Genomic DNA, 21,918 nt, shown 5'->3' with positions numbered 1-21,918 from the left:
AACCTCACTCAGTGCACTTGTCAAATCTATTGAAAACATCAGGGCCACTTCTAAACTTGAACTCCGTACTAGATAGTGCTTCCTTAAGCAACTTGTGAAAATACCCATTCTCTGGATAGGCAGCCCAGGAAGGCAGAAAGGAAATTTTGAGAAAGATTCCGATGGGGAAGAACAGAGGAGCAGAAGTTAAGCCAAAGTGGAGTCCCCCCCCCCCATTCACTCGGAGGAGTAAGAGAAGTGTGGGAGGGGGCTACTTCCCACAAGTGGCCAGCGGTCGGGGGAAGGCCTGTCAGTGAAGGTACCATTAGATGAGACCTGGCCTGGGACCAGCCAGGTTGAGAGGAGCAGGAGGAACTTGTGGCTTGGCAGAGGATTTAGGGTTCGGGGAAGCTCCAAGTCTGATGGCAGAGGCAGATGACAGATGTATGGGGGACCACAGAAGGGTCTCCATTAGAGAACACAGTCCATGAAGAGAAGCTGCCACAGAGAAGTGCAGGATTTGGAGCCCCTGGTGGCCAGGATTGGAATATCGGCTCTGCCTGTTTCTGGTGGGTCATTCTGTGATGGGGGTGCGGGGCGGGGGGGGGGGGGGGAGGGGTTGCCGCTAACTTCCCCTGGCTTTGCTGTTTCTTCATCTCCTTCTCATTTTGGGGGTAGCTGCCAGGAAACAGAGGGAGATTGAGAATATGTTCCTAAAACCACCAACTCTGCTGCATGGGAGCTGACCTGTGGCTTAAGCTGTGGGGTACAGAGGTGGGAGCCTAGGTCATTATCAGCAAGAGCAGGGGTGAAGCCAGGTCAGCCAAGCGCCTAGGTACAAGTGTCTGCAAGTGACCCCAACTTTAGACCCCTGTTTCCAGTTTCCCAGTGGGTTTTCAACCTTGGCCCTATGGACATTCTGGCCAGGCCGTTCTTTGCTGTGTGTGTAAGTGGCAAAGGGTGGGGGGCTGGGAGTGGAGGGGGAAGCTGTGCTGTGCACTATTGGATATTCAATAGCATCTGGCCCCTACTTACCTGATGACTGTAACACTGACTTCTGCCAAGTCATGACCACCAAGATGTCCCAGGCATCATCATTGTGCCCTAGGGAGCAAAAGTGCCCCTGAGAACCACTGGATTACAGCTGTCCTGCAGAGGTATGGGAGCACTGAGTAGGTCAACCTGGAAATGTTCTCTCATGAATTGCAAATGCTGCTCAGGTTAGCAAAATTTATGACAATTGCAAAGTTCTTTTTTTTTTTTAATTAACATATAATGTATTATTAGTCCCAGGGGTACAGGTCTGTGAATCACCAGGTTTACACACTTCACAGCACTCACCATAGCACATACCCTCCCCAGTGTCCATAACCCCACCACCCTCTCCACACCCCTCCTCCCTCCAGCAACCCTCAGTTTGTTTTGTGAGATTAAGAGTCTCTTATGGTTTGTCTCCCTCCCGATCCCATCCTGTATCATTTATTCCTTTCCTACTCCCCAAACCCCCAACGTTGCCTCTCAACTTCCTCACATCAGGGAAATCATATGATAATTGTCTTTCTCTGATTAACTTATTTCGCTCAGCATAATACCCTCTAGTTCTATCCATGTCATCAATTGCAAAGTTCTTATGTGTCCAACCTGCCTTGGGAACACAGACAGGGAGGGAATCCTCAGATGTGACATGAGTAGGGCTCCATCCCTCCCTGCCCTCAAGGAATTTCTGATCTTGTGGAGGAAAAAGACACACTGTCAAATCCCCAAGGGAATATATGAAAGATGCCAATAGGGTGGGAGCCCAATAGGGGTGTGGACTCCTGGTTACATGGGCACCTGGTGTTAAGGATGGTGGGACTAGATTGGATTGTTGGCATTCAAGGTCACTGATGTTCTGAGTCAGTACGAGAGATAAAGACATAAATATACTTGGCAGGGGATGCCCCCACCAAAGACCTCAAGTATAAGTATAGGGTCAGCTCCAGCCCAGTAATAGTAACAGTGTGTCAGGAGGCCCCAATTTAGGGCTCAGAAAGATGCTCAAGTCTATCTGTGTAGAAAGACCTGCCTTCTGGAAGGATTTTCCAGTTAAGTAGCTATTAGTTCCCAGGCTATGGCCCCAGGCAGATTAGCAAGACGCCCTCACAGGCTGATGATTGCTCTATTAAGTATGAGGTCATCACGTTACTGAAATGGAATGTTTCACCATGTTCTTAACGTTGTTAGGAGTCAGGTGCTATGTTCCCCAGTTGGGGGACTGGTAGGCTTCTCAGCCCAAGCACCAAGAAGCCCATTTCTCCATCTTTGGGGGCAGAGGGGCTCCAGGTCCTAGAAAGTTAAGGTGACTCAGTACTATGTGGCAAGAGTGGGGTGGGTAAGCCCCATGGTTTACAGCTTGGTCTAGAATTAGCAGACTCCTGGTTCTATTCAAATGTATTTTTCCTTCTTTCCACATAAATGAAAGGTTCGAAGACGAGAGAGGCAACCTTGGGAACTAATAAGCTCCCTCTCGGTGTAGATGGTCAAGTGTAGGCTGGCCCATTTAGTAGGGAAGCTGCATGAGCATATGCTTGGTACTGTAAGACTGTCAAGGGGATCCTCTGTATTTAAGAGGATTAAACCCTATGACCTTCAAGATCCCATGCAAACTAAAAGTTGTCTCAGAACCAAGTTCATGCCCCTCCCAGAGCTGGGTAAGTGACTCATTCATCCATTCAAACGTTCATTCAGCAAATATTTGTTGAGCACCTTCTGTGTGTTAGATGCTGCTCTAGGGGGTTGAGTTAGCGATGTGAACAGCTAATGGCCTAGAAAGCACCTGAAGGAATGGGGACAGGAGGGGGAACTCTTGCCTGGGAAGAGAATTTTGAAATGAGCCCAGAATGACGCCATTGTGAAGATCAGGAGGAAGGGCCGTTGGGGAAATCACGGGGCAGGGAGTGCTGTGGTGTTCAGGGGCCAGAGGGAACTGATGTTTGGGGAGTGCCAGGAAAGAGACTTGGCTCTGTTTATGGTACCTATTTATTCCTCCTAAGTAGTCTGTATGTTACCCGAAGAGACCAAGGTTCCTAGTGTTTAGCTTGCTTGGTCTACCTTAACCAGCTGATGAGGGACACCATCCAGGTCCAGCTCAATCACTTCTGGAGGTGAGCTCACTGTCACTATTAGCTGCCCCCCAGAGGGGCTTCCCATGTCCCAGTGCTTCCCTCACACCTTTCCAGCCCTGTGTCTTCCTCCAGTACCTGCTGAAGACTCCTCTTTCCCACAGAACCAATGTCATCCCTTTTCCTGGCATTCAGTGCTCGTCACATTTGTTCTCTAATCCCCTCCCATGACATTACCATTCAAGGCCTCGATGTGGCCTTGAATTATAAGAACCTTATGTGGCCCCCTGCACATCAGACAAGCCTCCCACCTCTTCACCATGAACTTTGCCACTGCCCTTCCCCTGCCTATGTGGGATGACCTCCCGTATGCAAGGCCCAACCCAGAGCTCACCTTGTTCTTACATATTTCCAGCCTCCCCCAACCAAAGATGATTGCTTCCTCCTCAGAACTAGCCTTGGAGTAATAACTGCTCACAGCAATAGGACACATGCACATGGAAGTCAAGAGCAAGAGAAGGAGTTCAAGATATTTGGGAGATGCGAGACCTTGCACAGGTGTTATTAATCCTATTGCCTTCCCAGGACTGTAGGTCTGTAGAACTATGTGTACAGACCACCTAGCACAGTGCAAGGCACATACATGAATGTCCCCCTTGCCCTTCAAAGTGGTGCATGCTGTTGAGAAGGCAGGTGAAGGTCCAACATGTGACTATTGATCCTCATCTGAGCCTACCACAAAAGAAATGACCCATAAGTATCCACTAATTAAATGGATAAATGAAGGTCCTGCACCTGCCTTCTGATCAAAAGCCTATAAATTGTGAATGTTGAATTTTACCTCTGGGGAAGATAGTAAGCTAACCATAGGCATCATCTGAGAGACATCAGACCCTCTTGTTTCTCTAAAGATGGAAGTTGTTTCTATTTCTGGAACCATCTCCAAAAATGGATAAGTGGTCCATCTGGATGGGCTGAATTCTCCAGCAGGCATGGGACCCACATGTCATCCAATTCTCTGTGTTTCTCTGAGAGGCCTCTTGACATAACAGTGTTCTCAGGAGAGAGAAAAGTGAAAGCTTTCTTCCCCCTGCACACTGCTGTGATGAGTTGCACAAAAGTGTTGATTCACCGGACTTGTTGTCTTTTGTCATTGCTCAACCTAACTCACTAACTCCACTTCTCCGGAGAGACCTTACCTCTTCCCAGCTTTGTGAGGTCACCGGGTTTCTCAGAGCTCAGGAAGTTCTCTGAGTGGCTCCTAAGTTCATGCTTGTAACTTTGCTTGCCTTACAAACTTCCTCTTGTATACCAATATACAACCTCTTTTTTTTCCTAGACCTAACTGAGCCACTCATTTATTCAAATGACAATTATATTAAATGAATATTAACTTCTGGCCAGCTGTGAGGCTAAGCTTTAGGGAGACAAGGGTGACAGTGACACGTGCCCTGCCACCCAGGAGCTCAGTGTGAATCAAACAGGGTCCTGGAAGGAACCTTGATGACAGGGCAGCATGGTGGGAGCTCCAGAGATGAGGGAAACCAGATGAAATGGCTCACACTTGCAGGGAAGCCAAGGCATGATGGAGGAGTGACATTCAGCTCAACCTTGAACATGAGAGTTGTCCATCAAAATGGGACATTTGGCAGGACCAGCTGGGATGTTCGTTTTGTGTCTTCTCATTTTGTTTTTCATGATGGGGAAGACTTCAGCTGCATCTTGTCTGGAAATGGAAGTAACTTTGGGATCTGCCACTCATTTGTCATCCTGCCTCCTGTGATCTCTTTGTCCCTCCTGCGGCTGGGACAGGCTGACCAATTGCCCCTCCTCAAATTGGTTCCGTCCAGTACTGTTCTTCCCCATCATCCTTGGCCTCGTGCAGATCCTCATCTGGTCCGCACTGCCCCAACCTGCCTTCCCAGTCATCTTCCCCTTTCTCTGCTGGCTTTTGTCTTGGACTTTACTCCTGTTGGTCCACCAACTAGAATGGCTTTCCCCTCATTTTAGGATCTGCCAGAATCAGGGATGAGTTTCCTGTTGGGGCCAACCAGGGTTTTGATGGAACTTTCATCTTACTGAGTCAGAGTCTGCTCGGAGGGCTTATGTTCCCTTCACACCCTGCAAAAGGTGGGGCCAAACTGTGTCCCCCTCTGCTCTTGTCCTCTGCCCAGAGGTGAAATTCTTCGATTATCCAAGTGGGTGGTGCCTGAGACTGGCTCATGCCATGTGGCACTGGTGGGCAGCAGGGATGGCAGCTATGGGGCCATCCGTCTGCCACTGAGCCTTGCCAGAATGGCTTGCCGCTGTCCCAGAAGCAAAACATTTGCCAATCATTTTTATTCCTATGAACGGAGCAGGCCCTGTGGGTCTGTGGTGATGTCCCAGCTGGACTCTTTCTTCAGCTGGCTGAGAAAACGGTCTCTTCCTGTTGTCAAGTATAATCATCTCCAAACTTTCAAGTATGCACCGAGACAGTAAGAGTTTTGAGTAAGCACCCCCATATATGAACATTTAATCATTAATTATATATGTAGGTGACTCTGCAAAGACACACATTATAAATATAAAAATAATTTTAAAGTATAAGACTAGTTAAAGAGTACCTTCTAGAATTTTCTTTTTGTGTTCCAGGGAATTATCTTGGGCACTTCCTTTGGGAGACCAAGACTCTAACAGAAATAAAGGAGACAGGCATCATTACTAAAATAGAGGGCTCTCAATGAGGAGTTTTGAAAGGCTACATGTTATCTTCCCCACGGCAAATATATAGTCCAGCTTCCGGGAGGGGCACAGAGGCTCTTGTGAACTCCGCTTAAAAACAAAGACCAGAGTGTTGCTTCCCATGAGAAAGAGGCAGTGCATGGTGGCACTGGGTGGCATCAGGCTCCAGGAAGAGAATTTGTTCAAGGGTCTCCCATTAACACCTTTGTTTTTCCATCTCTCACCAGCCCAACTTCCAAAGACTGTAAGCTCCATGAAGTCAAGGAGCCCAGCTGTTTTGTCCGTGACTGACACCTAGCATCAGCCCTTCTCACAGCCCAAGCGAGCAGGCAGGAAGAATGGGAGGGAAGGACAGAGGGAGCAGGTTTAAGACAAAAATAATAACCATAAAAACCTCCCCTCCCTGTAGATCAGAAATTTCCTCAAGTCCTTTGCTTTCTGATCCCCTCCAGCTGCTACCATATTCAGGGTGCCCCAAGATGGGCATGGAATTGTCCTGATAATTGCCTAGCTCGATGCAGCAGAGCAGCCTGCGTCCTGAGGACAGCCCGGGGACAGCCAGGCAACAGCCAACACAGCTAGCTGGACACGTAGCCATCAAGCCTCTGTGATCAGCTTCTCATCGTGAACTAAGTCAGGTCTTCTGAGCGTCCTGCCCTGGCATTTTCATCTCCTAAAACAGAACAACAAAGACACTGGCCCATCCACCTCTAAACGTGCTTTAATAGAACAAAATGGGCTTAAGATCTGTGACAGAGCAATGATGGCTTTTGCTGGTGTCCCCTCCCGAGCTTTCATTCTGTGATGCCCTAGCTTCTGGGAGATGTGCTTTTTGTACTCACAACGAGGTCCTGCTGCTGGTACCTAAGGAGAGCAAGCTCGGAACCGGCTGTGATATGATCTTAAAATGGTGTCAGGCATTCATAAGTGCCTGGACGTGTGTGAAATTGCTAGCCGGCGTCTACTCCATCGCCCGCCGAGCCACAACTAATTACACCAGCAGCGGGCGGCAGCCAAGGGGGACGGGTAGGGACAGACAAGCTCAATGGCTTAAAATAGCCTTGGCCGGAACAAAATTCAACCCTGCAAGCCTTTTTTCGACTGGAGGATATTTCACTATTTCTTATTTTAGTTTGAGTAGCACTGATATTATAAATAGTATCAACTGCGTTCTGCCTGGTGCTTTAGTTGATTTCATTTGTAGAAGAAATCTTTGAAATATCGATTATGATTTTAATGATTGCTTCCTCTTATTAGAAACCTAACGCATACACGTACTTTCCCTGTCGTCTCCTGAATTCACCTCAACAGTAAACGAGATGAATATTCTTCTTATCCTCATTTTACATCAAGGACACCGAAGCATAGGGAACTTAAATGACTTCTCTGAGGACAAACAGTGGGTAAGAAGCATTGTTGGACTTGAACCTGGACTGATGAGCCCCATTGCCCATGCTCTTGATGCCACACCTTGAGACATAATAGACCCATTTTATAGATGGGGAAACTGCGACCCAGAGAGTAAAGCCACTTGCCAAGTTGTCAGTGCAAGATTCAGTAAGATCTCTCTTATCCTGATGCCCATGCTCTGTCTCTGTTTTCTATGACTATAGTAATTTTTATCTGTTTCTACCCGATACATTTAAAAGGGATGGTGTTAGAAATGATGCATACTTATTTCGTTCCTAGAGAGGCATCGGCACCTTAGTAAACGTCCCCTGGAGTGTCTGCGTGGGAAAGTTTGGGGAGACAGTCGCCTCGAATTACGGGCCAGGCACTCTCAGGGCTGTCCTCTGTACAGGGTGGGGGCTGGGCTCACGCCTCACACACCACTGGGGCTAACACAAGCTAAGGAAGGAGTGGCTAATGCTGAGCTGTGTTGAACACAGCAGGCCTAGTTGGGGAGGGCTGGTATGTGAGGCTCAGGTGCCAGGACTGTGGTCTGATCCCATCCAGGCAACTCAGGTCACACCCCTTGTGTGGTGTCCTCTGAGGGGCTGCCCTGACCCCACTCTGGCACAGGAGTCAGCCAGCTCCTCTCCTGCACACTCAAGGCCATGCACACCCACCAGAACCTCAGACCATGTGCACACACCATGCTTATCTAAGGAAGGCGTGGCGAGCCCTTTCTCCTGGCCCGGAGCTGGCCGGTGGCATTTGCTGAAGCAAGGAGGGAGGAGGGACACGAAGGAAGGGAGAAATGGAGAGAGGGAGGCAGTCGGAAACGACTGGGAGGAAAATGGTGATTGGACATGACTTTCTCACTTCTAGAAGTCTTTGCTAGCTTCGGCAATATTCTAGACCCTCCTGTCTCTTGGGGTAGTTCTTCATACACCATGGCTGACTGCAGGAGTCAAACTGGCAGGGAACACAAATGGCTTGGTCCATCCTGTGGAGGAGAATTGAGGTGGCAAGACTTCCACTCTGGACCAGCTTTCTCACTTCGGGGGCACCTGCTGGGGGATATCTCTCCACCTCCATCTTTCCACCTTTAAATGAGTACAAGGACACAGCTCTGGGCAACTGCTGGCCGTGAATGCCTCCACATGCATCAGCTTCACCAGTCTGCACAACAAACCTCAGAGGTACAGATAAAACCCCCCCCTTTGCAAAACGGATTTGGTGCTGTTCTTTGATTTCCCTGAAATGACAAAGCCGCCAAGCGACAGAGCAGAGATTCAGACGCATCTTTCTGATTTCTAAATTCATGCTGTTACTGCTTTTCTACACTGAGGGTTTTTGCAAGGTTTTAAGAGAGGGACGAGGTGGAATTTGTCAATGACATGCTAGCGTGCAGCTGTCCTGTTGGTTGTACCAACACCAGAACCAAGACCGGCAGAAGTATTAGAAGCCAGGCTGCGTGCACAGCTCCTCACAGGACACATTTTTCGCGCCCCTTGCAAAAATCTGTGAGGCAGGTGCTCTAGAGCTGAGAGATGGAAGCATAAAAATGTAATTTGTTCAAAGCCAAAGAGAAAGAAGGGAGCAAACCACAGTTGAACCCCAGGCGGTAGTCCTCAAGGGCCAGTGCATTCCTTCTCCCCTCTACAGGGGCACTGGTCCTCTTTTTGGGCCAGCTGGTCCCTGAAACAAAGCTAGAGGGTCAAGTGACTGGAAAGAAACACCCAGGCACTTTTGCGAGCTCTAATTATGAATTTATTTTTAAAAGGCAACCTATACCCATATAAATTGCTGACCAAGAATGAAGGGAAAGACTCCCTGCATTTTATAAAATCCCTTTGAAATAAGGGGCCCATCCTTGCGTCAGCCATCACTCAGTGTCACTTTTAGTGGGTGATCGCTTTGCTGGCAAAATCAGTTCTTTTTCAGTGGCAAGCATTTCAATGGTTTCTGACAGCCAGAAGGTGATGGAGACAATTAGATATAGTATTTGTGACAGATGGAAAAAGGCATTTTGTCAAGTCTGTAGGAACCTGGAAGAAAACCACGGCAGGAGGGCAAGCTCCACTCTGAAGGGCAGAGCCAAGGGCTGATTCCTCTCCCCTCTCCACGCTGAAGTGCCTAGGAGCCCCCCCCCAACATTGGAGTGCTCCCCCAACAAATGCCTGGGCAAGGCCTCTGCACTGTGCCTCCATCAGTAAAGAGGACGGTTGTGTGGCTGAGCCCCATGGAGAGCAGGGTTTGCCGAGGTGTTTGGAGAAGGAAGGAAGAGTATAGAAATTTGCCTCCATCCCTGTTCCCTTTGGCACAGGAAGCAGTGGCTTTGGAGCCAAACAGCCTGAATCCAGCTCCCAAGCAGTGGGTGACTGGGGACAGGTCATTTATCCTCTCTGAGCCTCTGCCATTCTTTCATTAAAGGGCACAGTCCTAGATCCTCAGTCAGAAGTTCAGTAAGCACACACTAGAAACAGTTTGTAAGGGGCAGGAAACGCAGCGGGCTCCCCCTAACTGCTGCTACCTTTCTTAACTCTCCTCCACATGCAGACAGAGGCAGTCGGCAATTTAAGTTTGCAGACGAAACACGCCAAGGCACAGCCTCCCTGGAGGGCACTTTGGCAGCACATTGTGAAAAAAAGAAAAATGTTTTAAAAATATTTCCATATAGAATGCAAGGGTTAAGTGATGGTTTCTTAGCTATGACTCCAAAAGCTGACTTCCTCGGTATTAAAAACATCGAGCGGCAAAAGCTACCATCAGGAAAGTGAAAGAGACAGAATGGGGGAAAGTGTTTGTGAATCATATATTTGGTAGGGAACTTGTATCTGGAATATATGAAGAACCCTTCTAACTCAAGACCAGAAAGACAAATAACCACATTTAAAAACGGGCAAAGGATCTGAATGGGTATTTCTCCAAAGAAGATCTATGAATGGCCCCTAAGCACATGGAAAGATGCTCAACGTCATTAGACACTAGGGAAGTGAAAATCAACACCACCACAGATCACTTTATACCCACGAGGACTCCTAATAATTTTTTAAACAGATGACAAGAATGAGAGAGCTTGTGGAGAAATCAGAGCATTCATACCTTGCTTGTGGGAATAAAAATGGTGCAGCTCCTTAAGGAAACATTTTGGCAGCCTGTCGGGAGGTTAAACATAGAGTAAGCACATAACCATGCAATCCTACTCCTACGTACACAAATGAGAGAGTTGAAAACACACACACACACGCAAGCACACACACGCACACAGGTGAATAGCAGCATTACTTACAATCACCAAAAAGTGGAAAGGGCCCAAATGTCCACCAGCTGATGAGTAGATAAGCTAAATATGGTATATCTAGGCAATAGGATGTGATTCAGCAATAAAATGGAACAGAGGACAGTTACATGGACGAACTGGAAGGATCCAGACACAAAGGCCATGTATTGCATGATTCCATTTATATGAAATGTTCAGAATAGGCAAATCTGCAGAGACAGAAAGTAGATTAGTGGTTGCCTGGGGCTGGGAAATGACGGCTAATGGGTTCATGGTTTCTTTGTGGGACGCTGACAATGTTCTAAAATTGGATCATGGTGATGGTTGCATGACTCTGAATATAACTAAAAACCATTGAACTGTCTGCTTTAAATGAGTGAACTATATGATACGTGAGTTACATCTCAATAAAACCACTTTCCCAAGTTAGCTCTAGATGTCACGAAACATAGCTTTAAGACCTACGAAGTGTTCATCGTACATATATGATAGAAAAATATTTTCCTTTCATATTTTCACACTGTATCTCTTTAATGAGAAACCACTAGAATGTTACAGTAAGAGCTCATGCAACACATTGTTTATCATCTGTCAGGAAAAAGGGATACTTTCTGACCTAGGAATGCCTTTGTATTGGGAAATTATCACAGTGATGTGAATAGATTGGGCTATAAAGGTGTATTTACGTTGAAGGTTTGTCTAGAACATACTAAAACTGGAAGCAATAATAGCTATCATTTATTGCATATTTACCATTACATGAAAATCATCTCATTTCTTCCCCTACAACAATCCTATGGGGAAACTCTCTGGATCATTATCATCCTTCTGACAGTTGAAGAAAGAGTCTCCGATCAGACATTGACAAAGCAGAGCTGGGATTTGCATCCTGGTCCCTCACATCCCACCGCCCAGCAGGTGCTGTTGCCCTGTCTGTGACTCTTCCCAGCAGCCAAGCACCCGATTGTGCAACAGCTTTAGAAACAGTCTCGTAACTGAATAAGCAATGGCGCAGAGTGATATTCATAATTGATTCTCAGGTGAAAAAGACAGGTTTAGAACCAAAATGATCTCACTAATTCCCTATGTATAAATACATAAATATAAATAGACCTACATGCATCTGTAGGCACACACGCAAGCTAACAATATTTGACAATTGTGTTCCTTTGTTAGGAGGATTATGTGTAATTTTGATTTTCTTTGTTTTGCTCACCTAGATATTTTCTGTCATGGATTTTTGTGCCACTCTTTTTGTTTCAAAAACTCCAAAAGTTGTTCTGTTTAACCTTTAAGTAAGCTAAGGTAACACCAGTGGATGTAGAACAATACACAGCAGCCTTTTTCTAGGGCGTGAAGGGGATTGGCATTTTGGCCAGACTGTGATGACAGCCAGGCTGGTCTTTGGGACCACCCCACACAGTCGGGACCACCTCCCTTCTCCCTCAGAGTTCCTCCTGCTGTCCCATGCCTCATTACCTTGGCCACTCCACATGCTCAATGATCAGCTTACACAGTAAGTGATAACGAATGCTTTCTTCATAACAAGAATCAGTTACATTTTAGAAGAGAATTGATCTTTTAAATGTCATTTAGTTGTTTCTTAGTTACAAAGTCAATATAAATTCCTTGGGAAAACAGAATAGTCTGAAAAGTCTAAAGAATAGTCTAAAAAGCCAATAAAACTCATCCATGCCTCCCTCACCTTGAATTAACAGGGGACTCTGATAAAGGGGACTCTGATAAAGTGGGACTATCCCAAGAAGCTGGTGGGGCCATTTGCAATGGGTGAGGGGCAAAGGATGTCCAAGAATTTCTCATGACCTTCACCATCTACTGAGACAACACAGCATCATGGGAAAGCTGCAGCATCTTGGGGTCAATAAGTTGGGCTCTTCACCTCTCTCACCCAGTATAAGCACATTACTATAGTTCTTTGACACACTTTCCTGAGTATACCCCCAATTCCTTTTGGGATAAAGTGAGGAATATACAAAAGAATGATTAAATAAGTCTGATAGTTTCTTTTTAAGTAATACTGGCTCTTTCTACTTCATATGATGGCTGTGGGTACTTAAGACAATGTAAGGGAGGGGTGCTTGGGTGGCTTGTTAGGTTAAGTGTCTGCCTTCAGCTCAGGTCATGATCCAGAAGTCCCAGGATCGAGCCCCGCTTTGGACTCCCTGCTCAGCACGGAGTCCGCTTCTCCCTTTGCTCCTCGCTCTGCTTGTGCTCTCCCTCTCTCTTTCTCTCACTCTCGTTCTCACTCTCTTGCTTGCTCTTTCTTAACTAAATAAACAAAATATTTTTTAAAAAGACCGTGTAAGCAAGAGCTCTACATAAAGCAGAACGTGGTCCAGTTATAAATTCATGTCAAAGCAACCCATTCCTGCCGTGGGAGAAGCAGCCTGTCCCCCCTTTCCCTGTCCTGGCTATCCCTGCTAAGATCCGATTTCTGAGTCGCCAAACACCAGCCTCTCGTGAATGGGGTGGGAAATAAGGGTCTGTGATGTGTTTAGTTGTCACTGTTTTTCGTGATAAGCAGTGCAGTGAAGGTGGAGACAGCAAGCTTCATAATCCCAGTCCTACAGTGTTTAGTCCCAAGACCTTGCACAAATCACCTAGCCACTCCGGGGCTCAGTCTCCCCATCTGTGACGTGGGAATGCCAGTCCTTACAGGGCTGCTGCGGGGATCACATGAGAAAATGTGCATGAAAGATCTGGCTCTCCAAAGGTACTTTACCAGTGTTGAGTTCTCTTCTACCTCCTGAAAAGTTTATATAATTTAGAGATGGCAAGATGAAGCAGGGGGAGGTGGAGAGGTCCTGCAGGGCTCAGCAGGGAGGGAGCATCCGCACAGGGAGGGAGCATCCGATGTGAGGTCTTGCCCCCTGTTCATTTCCCTGAACCACAGAGAAACCAGGCTCTGGTTTTGACTTCTGGCATCAGCCATGATTTATAAAGGGCTACTCAACTTTTTGATGCTGAAAATTGATTTCCAAGGTTTAAAGAGTGGTGGTGTGGGATGCTTGGGGGCTCAGTGGGTTAAGCCTCTGCCTTCCGCTCAGGTCATGATCTCATGGTCCTGAGATTGAGTCCTGAATAGGGCTCTCTGCTCAGCGAGGAGCTTGCTTCCTCCTCTCTCTCTGCCTGCCTCTCTGCCTACTTGTGATTTCTCTCTCTGTGTGTCAAATAAATAAATTTAAAAAAAATCTTTAAAGGTGGTCGTGTGGAATTAGCCAGTGAAGTGCCACATGCAGTCATCTTCTGATTGAACTAATGGAACGAAGTGCAACAGAAGTATAGAAACCAGCAGAACATTTTCTCTGTCCCAGTTCAGTACACAGTACATTTCACGAATGCCTTGCAACAAACCTGTGCGGCAGGCCCTTTACAGCTAGGAGTCAGATGCTGAGGCTTAAACAGGTGAAGAAATGTATACCCATGCACATTTCTTCCCAGAAGAAGGAGGTCATTCACTGAGCCTCCTTTCACATGCTCTTCCAGGCTGCGTTTCATACCAGAACCTGGTGTCAAGGCCCTTCAAGACAAAAGCAGCACGATAATATCGAGCGGACGATGCTGGAAGGGCATGAGCGAGGGCTAGGTTATAATTATGGAGTGACCATCCCAGCCTCTGCCATCAGAAGTGCGTCTTCGGGAGGCTTCAGAGCTCAGTCATTTCCAGAGCCTACGGAGGGCTCAGCGTGGCTTTCAGTGCCATGGATGATGATCAATGACATTGATCGAATGATTGATGACATTCCTAAAATACTCTCTTTAACACCCTGTTCAGATCCCTTTCCTCACTCCCTATTGCTATCTTATATGCTATGGTTTAACCTCTGAATTTCATCTCTTGCTTAGGCTGGATTCGAAGTCCTCTCAGCATTATTTCTCACTGCCTCTCTTGCAAATACAGCTTTTCACTCAGGAAAATAAATAGGCCCGTTCAACTGTCCGTCCATCCATCTATCCATCCATCATCCATTTGTCCATCAGTTTGTCCATCCATCTAACCATCCATCCATCCACCCATCCATCCATTTGTCCATCTATCCATCCATCCATCCATCCATCCATCCACTTGTCCAGCCAGCCAGCCATCATCCTTGCCCTTACTCACACAGTCACTAGCTCACTCACTCAAAACCTACCTTCCTGAGTCCCAGGCCCTGTTCTGGGGATGCTGGGATACTCGGGACCCAGTTCCTCTCCTCTCTAGCTCATGTGGTTATTCAGTCCCTTGAACCCATCTGCCATCCCTCCGCATCCATCCCCAGGAATGGCTGTCCATCTCAAGAAATTCTGCTGTGTATGTGCTTATCATATGTCTGTGTGTATCTGAGTATATCTGTGTATCTGTGTGTGTTTCTGCCCACGACTGAGTGTTTCAGAGTGTGTGTGTCTCCATGTGTGACAATATTGTGAATGTATCTTTCTGTCGGTGACTGTGTTCATATGCATGCTTAGATGGAAGCAGGTCCTGGTTCTGAGGTGACTCTAGTGGCTGACGGAGGTCAAGGCTCCTTACGATGTTCAGAGGATCCAGGGAGCAATTGGTTAGCAATTGTGGTTTTGCTTTGCATTATTTTTTTAAAATATTTTATTTATTTATTTGACAGAGAGATCACAAGTAGGCAGAGAGGCAGGCAGAGAGAGAGGAAGGGAAGCAGGCTCCCCACTGAGCAGAGAGCCCGATGTGGGGCTCGATCCCAGGACTCTGGGATCATGACCTGAGCCGAAGGCAGAGGCTTTAACCCACTGAACCACCCAGGCACCCCTGCCTTGCATTATTTTTGAAGTTAAACACACACACATGCATACACACATGCAAGCGAAAATGTTGCCCTTTAAGAGCTCAGTCAGGTTAGGATAAGCGCGGGCCCTGGGCCGGATGTGAGACTGCTGTGTGACCAGGCAGGCTGAAGACCCCGCTGTCCCCAGCCCTGCAGGGGTCCCGTTAACCCCCACGGTGTTCACTGCAATCCCAATACGCCATCCCCCGTACACAGGACCCCCACTATCTTGCACGTGTCCTCATGAGGACCCTTACACTACGGCACATCATTCCCATTCACAGAGGAGTAGCCAAAGCCCCCAGATGTCCGCCACTTGCCCTGAGTCCCTTCCTTGGGGAGTAACAGGGCTGGTACATGAAGCTAGTCCTTCTGCTGGCTTCAGACGGGGCTGACAGCCTAGTCTATGGACTTGAGACAGGCCTGGACTGTGGACCCAGTTCTGTCCCCAGATTCCCCCGCACTCCGTGCAGCCCTGTGGCACACCCGCTCTGGCCCCCTCCTTTGCTCTCCAGCCAAGTGCTTTAAAGGGAGGGCTGAGCCGGCCGTTGACTCGTCTAACCACCGATTTTCCACGAAGAAAGACGTTTCCTTCAGTAAGACCGATTACAACAACCTACTTGAGGGAGAGGAAAGTTCTCTAAGCCGTGGTGCAGTATCGCTGTAACCCACGCCTTTAACCACTTCCTCACTGTATCGGGAGCTCCGGCTTTTTATAGCTGCACACGGTGCTGAAAACATCAGCGGGCGCCTTCCCAAAGTTCACATCCCCACGGCCTACCCGGCCAAAGCGGGGCCCAGCAGCCCCCAAATTGCAGGGCCTGCAATTTGCCAGCTCGATTTGCAGTTTAGAGTGTGGGGCTTTGACCTTGAGTGTCTTGAGCATGTGCGTGTGTGTGTGTGTGTGTGTGTGTGTGTGTTCTCTTAAGACAAAGCAGACCAATGGTTCTTAGGAAAGCTGGACCCCCTCATCATTGGAAAAAAGTCCCTGGATGAAATCCCTTGGCCCTGGGTGCTGTCCCCCCTGGTTGAGTTCCTGACTTAGGGCTGGCGGGGTGTTTTACTTCTCAGCTGCTCATTCTCACCGTGAGCTCAGACGTTAGGACCGTGTGTGTGACAGGGGCTGAAGCTCAGAGCGGGCCACCAGCTGGAGCTCAGTGGGGCAGGAAACTTGCCTTAGGCATTTGGTAGCCAACCCCGCCGACAGCAGGAGACTCTGAGCTTACCTAGATGGGTTGAGGACAGAAAACCAATGCAGACAACCGCTCCCTGTGTCGGATCTGCAGAGCCCGCAGCCAGCCCCAGTCTGAGTGGCTCAGAGATGTCAGAAAGGGCTCCCAGGCCCCAGGATAACGCTGCCGCTATCTGGATCCACACCGCATGTGCTCTGCTCTCTCTGGGCTTGGGTTACAATGGGTCTCACCTCAGACTCTGGCCACAAGGTTCCTCCTTGGTCCCGATGACTAAGCTGAGATAAGATGGTAATAATACCACTATCTTTCATCGAGAACCTGCCCGGTGCATACAGAAGGCTGGCCTGGTGGCTAAGGGCTTGGCCTTGGAGCTTGGCCACCCATGTTCAGATGTGGTTTGGCCTCCACCCAGTCCTGTAATCCTGAGTGAGCCATTTGCCTCTCTGGGTCGTGAGCCCCTTTTCTATCAAATGGGATAATAATATCATCTGCCTCGTGGGATGGTCGTGAGGCATAAAGCAGTAAGTGTAAAACCTGCGGACACATGAGGAACACTCTACCGAGGTTCTCTCTTTTGATTCTCAGGCATTTCACCCTTGGGGGCAGTGTGGGGAGCTGGTAGCGCTGTGTCCATGCGACCCAGGAGGGAAAGGGGCTGGGTACTTTGTGAAGTCGCCGTGGGGAGTCAGAAGCCAGGACGGGGGCTGTGTTCAGCGACACGAGACTGCGTTGAGCTGCTAAGATTCGGACCCTCAGCCCTATTTGCAGCCAGAACCAGCCCCGGCCCCTGCCCTCTCCCTGCCCCACCCAATGCTGCCCTCGGCTCTCAGCCTTCCCTGCAGGATGGCCTACCCTCATTGCGATGCCCATGCTTTGCCCATGGCCCTCAGTCCTGACTTGGAGGCATAAGGACCCCTGGAACTTTCTGGAAGCAGTGCTGGAATGTATTCCCTGACTTCAAGAAACCTGTCCAGCTGGAATCTCAAGAGGATGGGTCTCCTCCCCTCTGGATATCTGTCTATTGTCTGTTTTGCACAATGGGTAATAGCACCAGTGACTCAGGTAACCAGTGTATGTGGGCACCTGCGTTTACAGCTTGTAGAATGCTTTCCTCTGCTATTTTTCAATGATCCTCTCAAGGAGCCAGTGAGAGCAGCACCCTCTGGTACACCTGTTGCTGTATTTCTGGTATTTTTATCAGTTTCTGAGATTTTAGCTCAGGGTTGGGTCTAGAATGGAAATGTATTCTCTGGGGTCAGCCAGATCAGTGCTCTCTTTACATTGGGGTACAGTCCAGCTCAAGAACACAGCACCTTGTTCGGGATATAAAAACACCAGGATATAAAAATACACGTGGTATAATGTGGGGTTGAAAGAATGGAAATGTATTCTCTGGGGTCAGCCAGATCAGTGCTCTCTTTACATTGGGGTACAGTCCAGCTCAAGAACACAGCACCTTGTTCGGGATATAAAAACACCGGGATATAAAAATACACGTGGTATAATGTGGGGTTGAAAGTATGGCCAAGGTGGGCTGCTTGGACTGGGATCCTGGCTCTGGTAGTTGCGTGCTGTGCGATGTTGGTCAAGGTCCTGGACCTTTCTGTGCCTTAATTTCCTCCTCTCTAAGAGAAAGGGGTAAATAACATTTACCTCTGAGAGTTGGGGAGAGGATTTAATGAGTTAATAGGTACAAAGTGCTTACAACTATACCAGAAACGTAGCAATTACTCAGTAAGTGTTAACTATCATTATTAGTTTTTGCTGTTGCCAAGCTCCTAAGTCCTGGTAACTATTAGATTATAAATGAGAATTTCCCTTTCCTCTTGGAGCCTCAGTTTGCTTATCTCCAAAATGGGGATGACAGCTGTACCTGCCTCCTATTACTGTTGCAGAAATTGCAGGTGATACAAAGTTCCTGCGAGGGTGAGTACCTGGCAGGTGGTTGTAGGTGGGCAGACCCCTTAGTACAGAGTTTGCTCACAGAGCTAGAACCTCCCACTCCCCACCCAGGGTCCTGGAGTACAACAAATTCTGGAGCCCAGCTGCCTGCATCCACAGGCTGGCTCAGACCCTGGCAGCATTTGTGACTTTGGTCAAGTTACTGAGTTTTTCTATTTCTTTATTTTCATATTTGTGAAAATGGGGACAATGACACAGGCTAACTTCCCCAGCCTTGGTGAGGATGAGTGAGATGAAGTGGAGGAAGCTGTTGAGTTAACAATCGAAGTCCTCGGGGCGCCTGGATGGCTCAGTTGATTAAGCATCTACCTTTGGCTCAAGTCATAATCTCAAGGTCCTGGGATCAAGCCCAGTGTTAAACTTCCTGCTCAGTAGGGATTCTGCTTCTCTCTCTCTCTACCCCCCGCCCTCCCCAGTGCTCATTCTCTCTTTCTCTGAAATAAGTAAATAAATCTTAAAAACAAAAAACAATCAAAGTCATCAATCGATGGCCCTTGCTGTGTATTATCAGTTTCAGTGGTACCGGTAATAGTTCTGGTGCTGGTAGGCCCATGGCCCTCCGCCCCCCTTGTCCCTGATGCCTTAGTGTGAAGCAGCGTCTGAGCTGGGGGTGGTCCACAGACAGAAGACCCTGGGGCTGTACCCTAGCCAAGGCGCTCAGCCTACCTCTTCCATCCTGGGCAGAAAACCAATCCCACCAACAGTGCAGGCCTGGGGATGGACTTCCTGGCATTCCCTCCACCTGCATTCCTAGACAGGAAAGCCTCCCAGCCAGCCAGGGTTTGACAGAGACTTGCAATGACTCTGCTGGAAAAATTTCCTTGCACAATGACTGTGTTTCCATCACCTTCTAGGTGGGTTTCTATTTGAAAGTCCAAGTCTGTTTTAACGGAGCCAGGAAACTTGCTATTTAAGAAGACCTAGGAGATGAGAGTGGGGGTTGTGGACAAGGACAATTCTGCTCCTTGTCCCTCTTCAACCACCATCAGCCCTTGGCCTCAATATACAAATTTAGTCAATGATCACTCTGTCGAGGGCCCACACTTCCCAGGTAAGGAAACGGGGGCCTAGAGAGAGACTTGTTCAAGATCACATGCTGTGTTGATATGCTATGGATGGTCCTGACCCCCCGAATGCCTATGGGCATCTCCTGGAAGGGTCCTGGGTCTTCTGAGTTTGGACGAATGATGCAGAGTCCTGATGTGGCCCCGAGATCTCTCGGCTGAGCCGGGGGTATTGGGAAGGAGACCATCTAGACTGTTTGACCTGAGTCTGCGTTCTCTCCCAGGGTGGCTCCTTGTTCTCCCCGGCCGCTGTCATCAACCGAGAGAGGGCTCAGCAGCAGGCAGCTGCTTTCGCAGAGGAGGTCAGCTGCCCCACCTCACCCATCCAAGAAATGGTGTCCTGTCTCCGCCAGAAGCCTGCCAGTGTCCTCAATGACGCCCAGACCAAGGTGGGCACTAATGCGTGATTTGGGGAGGGACATGCTCTGATCTTTTCCAAGATCAGAGTAGGGGGATAAAATGAAGTGACACATGTCAAGGACCATGCCAGGACTGTGGTGGCGCTCCGGAAGGTCACAGCCACCCAGATTGAGCACAACGGTCATACCGGTAGTGGATTTGAGCCACCCCATCCTCTTAGACAGGACAGCTATGTGAGCCCTGTGCTCTGTTTTCCACCTGAAAAGATCCTGCTCACAGCCCACGGCAGCTGGCTGTCCCTGACATTGTTGAAGGGGACACTAGCTGGAGGAACTGTTGTCATCAGAGCCAAGGGCTTGATGCGTTCAGCCATGGGCCTGGATTCACAGGCCTGGAGCCGGTCTGACCTTCAGCTCCCCCAAGTGTGGGCTACTGAGAGAGCTGATGAATTTCTCTGCCGGATCCTGCCCTTGGCCACCATCCACCTACTCCTCAGTCACGTCTGCTCCCGCTTGCTTACATACCTACAGGCTCAGGCTTACTCATTCCTCCCTGTGGATCTGTTGTCACCTCGGCGGGGAAGCCCTGGGGACCACCCATTGCCCAGAGTGAGACTCGCCTTCCAGTTTCTGGCCTGCCATCCTTCCTGCCTCTGGTTCCTGTCATTTTACTCTGATTGCCCAGTACAGCCCCAGATGGATAACAGGCAATAGTGCTCATTACGGTTGAAACCTCATTAAGCAAAGCCATGCAACTGATTCTTGCAGAACCATTTTAAAAGGAGGATAAAATCCATACAACAACGGTGTCCCTTTGCCCCCATGTAGCTCCTGGCCGTGAGTGGCCCTTTCCACTACTGGGGTCCTGTGGTTGACGGCTGGTACCTCCGAGAGGCTCCGGCCAGAGCACTTCAGAGGACTCCGCGGGTGAAGGTCGATCTGCTGATTGGGAGTTCTCAGGATGACGGACTCATCAACAGAGCGAAAGCCGTGAAGGTAGGCAGCCAGCAGCTTCAGAGGTCCCCTGCTGGCTGTGCCCCAGTGGCTCAGGACCTCAAAGTCTGACCTTGGTCCAGAGCCCTTGACTGACCCGCTCATTTACAAAACCATCTCTAAAGCACTAACGAGTACAAAGGCTCTAGAAGGAGCTTGGGAGACAGTAATGGGGGGAGTTGTTTCAGACCTGAGACTCGTGCAAGGTTGTGAACAACACAGACACCTTTACCCCACATGCACCACTCTACCTGTGTGTGAATCACTGAGGAAAGCGGCGTGCAGAGCCTGACCAAGGAGCTCTGTGAGTTTGGGGTTCCAGGCAGTGGACACCCCTGCCCCTTGAAGGATGCTTGTCTCACTGAGGGCGTGGCCGAGGGGGCACCCTCTTCTAGTCCTGGCCAGGACAGCCAGACCCTGTGCTGGGTTTCTTCCCCAGGAGAACTGGGCAGGGGTCATACCCCACAGCCGACAAAGGCGACTTCTCGTGGCTGCTCCGAGATACAGCAAAGTGGGAGAAAGTTGTAACCACACTCTCCTCTGGTCTGCTCCCTACCAGCCACCCGCCCTTGTCAGGCTGCTCTTAACAAATCCTTTAAGTCGTCGGACCTGGGATGGTATCCGCAGCGCGTGACCCGCAGGGACCAGACACCCACACTCAGCATGGGGCTCTGTCCAGCTCTATTGACTATAAGGCAGCATGGCTGGAATTAAAAAAATCATTCCCGTAGCCTCCCAGGATCCTGCATGGCCTTGCATAATCCTGTTCCCTCCGGTAACATGTCTCACTTCGGGGAATCTGTCTTACAGCAATAAACACTCCACTTTGACATGATATATCTCACAAGAGTATTTATCACAGTGTGAATTATTGTGGCAAATGTTGGAAGCAACCCAAATTGGCATTAACAGATCAATGGCGAATAAAGTTGGGCTACACAGAAACTATTAAATATTACGCAGATGATGAAAGGGGTGAATGGACCCATCGCTATGGGCTCGAGGGATGCCTAGGACTTGTTGCTAAATGGAAAACAAAAAACAAGAATGCAGAGGAATTGTGAAATTAAGGTGG

General features: G+C 48.7%; 1 protein-coding gene across 1 annotated transcript in view; it reads left to right on the top strand.

Annotated features, from left to right (window-relative positions):
* TG (thyroglobulin) overlaps window positions 1–21,918 on the top strand; it is a gene marked incomplete at its 5' end in the record, with an annotated part of 244,264 nt that overhangs the window by 189,986 nt on the left and 32,360 nt on the right. Inside the window, 2 exons of the mRNA XM_080800604.1 lie at window positions 19,716–19,880; window positions 20,679–20,846. Of these exons, the coding sequence (XP_080656730.1) occupies window positions 19,716–19,880; window positions 20,679–20,846 (333 nt within the window). The remainder of the gene's footprint in view (window positions 1–19,715; window positions 19,881–20,678; window positions 20,847–21,918) is intronic.

The sequence above is a fragment of the Martes martes genome (assembly GCF_963455335.1).
Source record: "Martes martes genome assembly, chromosome: 4".
NCBI classification, from domain to species: domain Eukaryota; kingdom Metazoa; phylum Chordata; class Mammalia; order Carnivora; family Mustelidae; genus Martes; species Martes martes.
The sequence above is the reverse complement of the archived record's forward strand: the minus strand, read 5'-3'. Positions and strand labels throughout refer to the sequence as shown.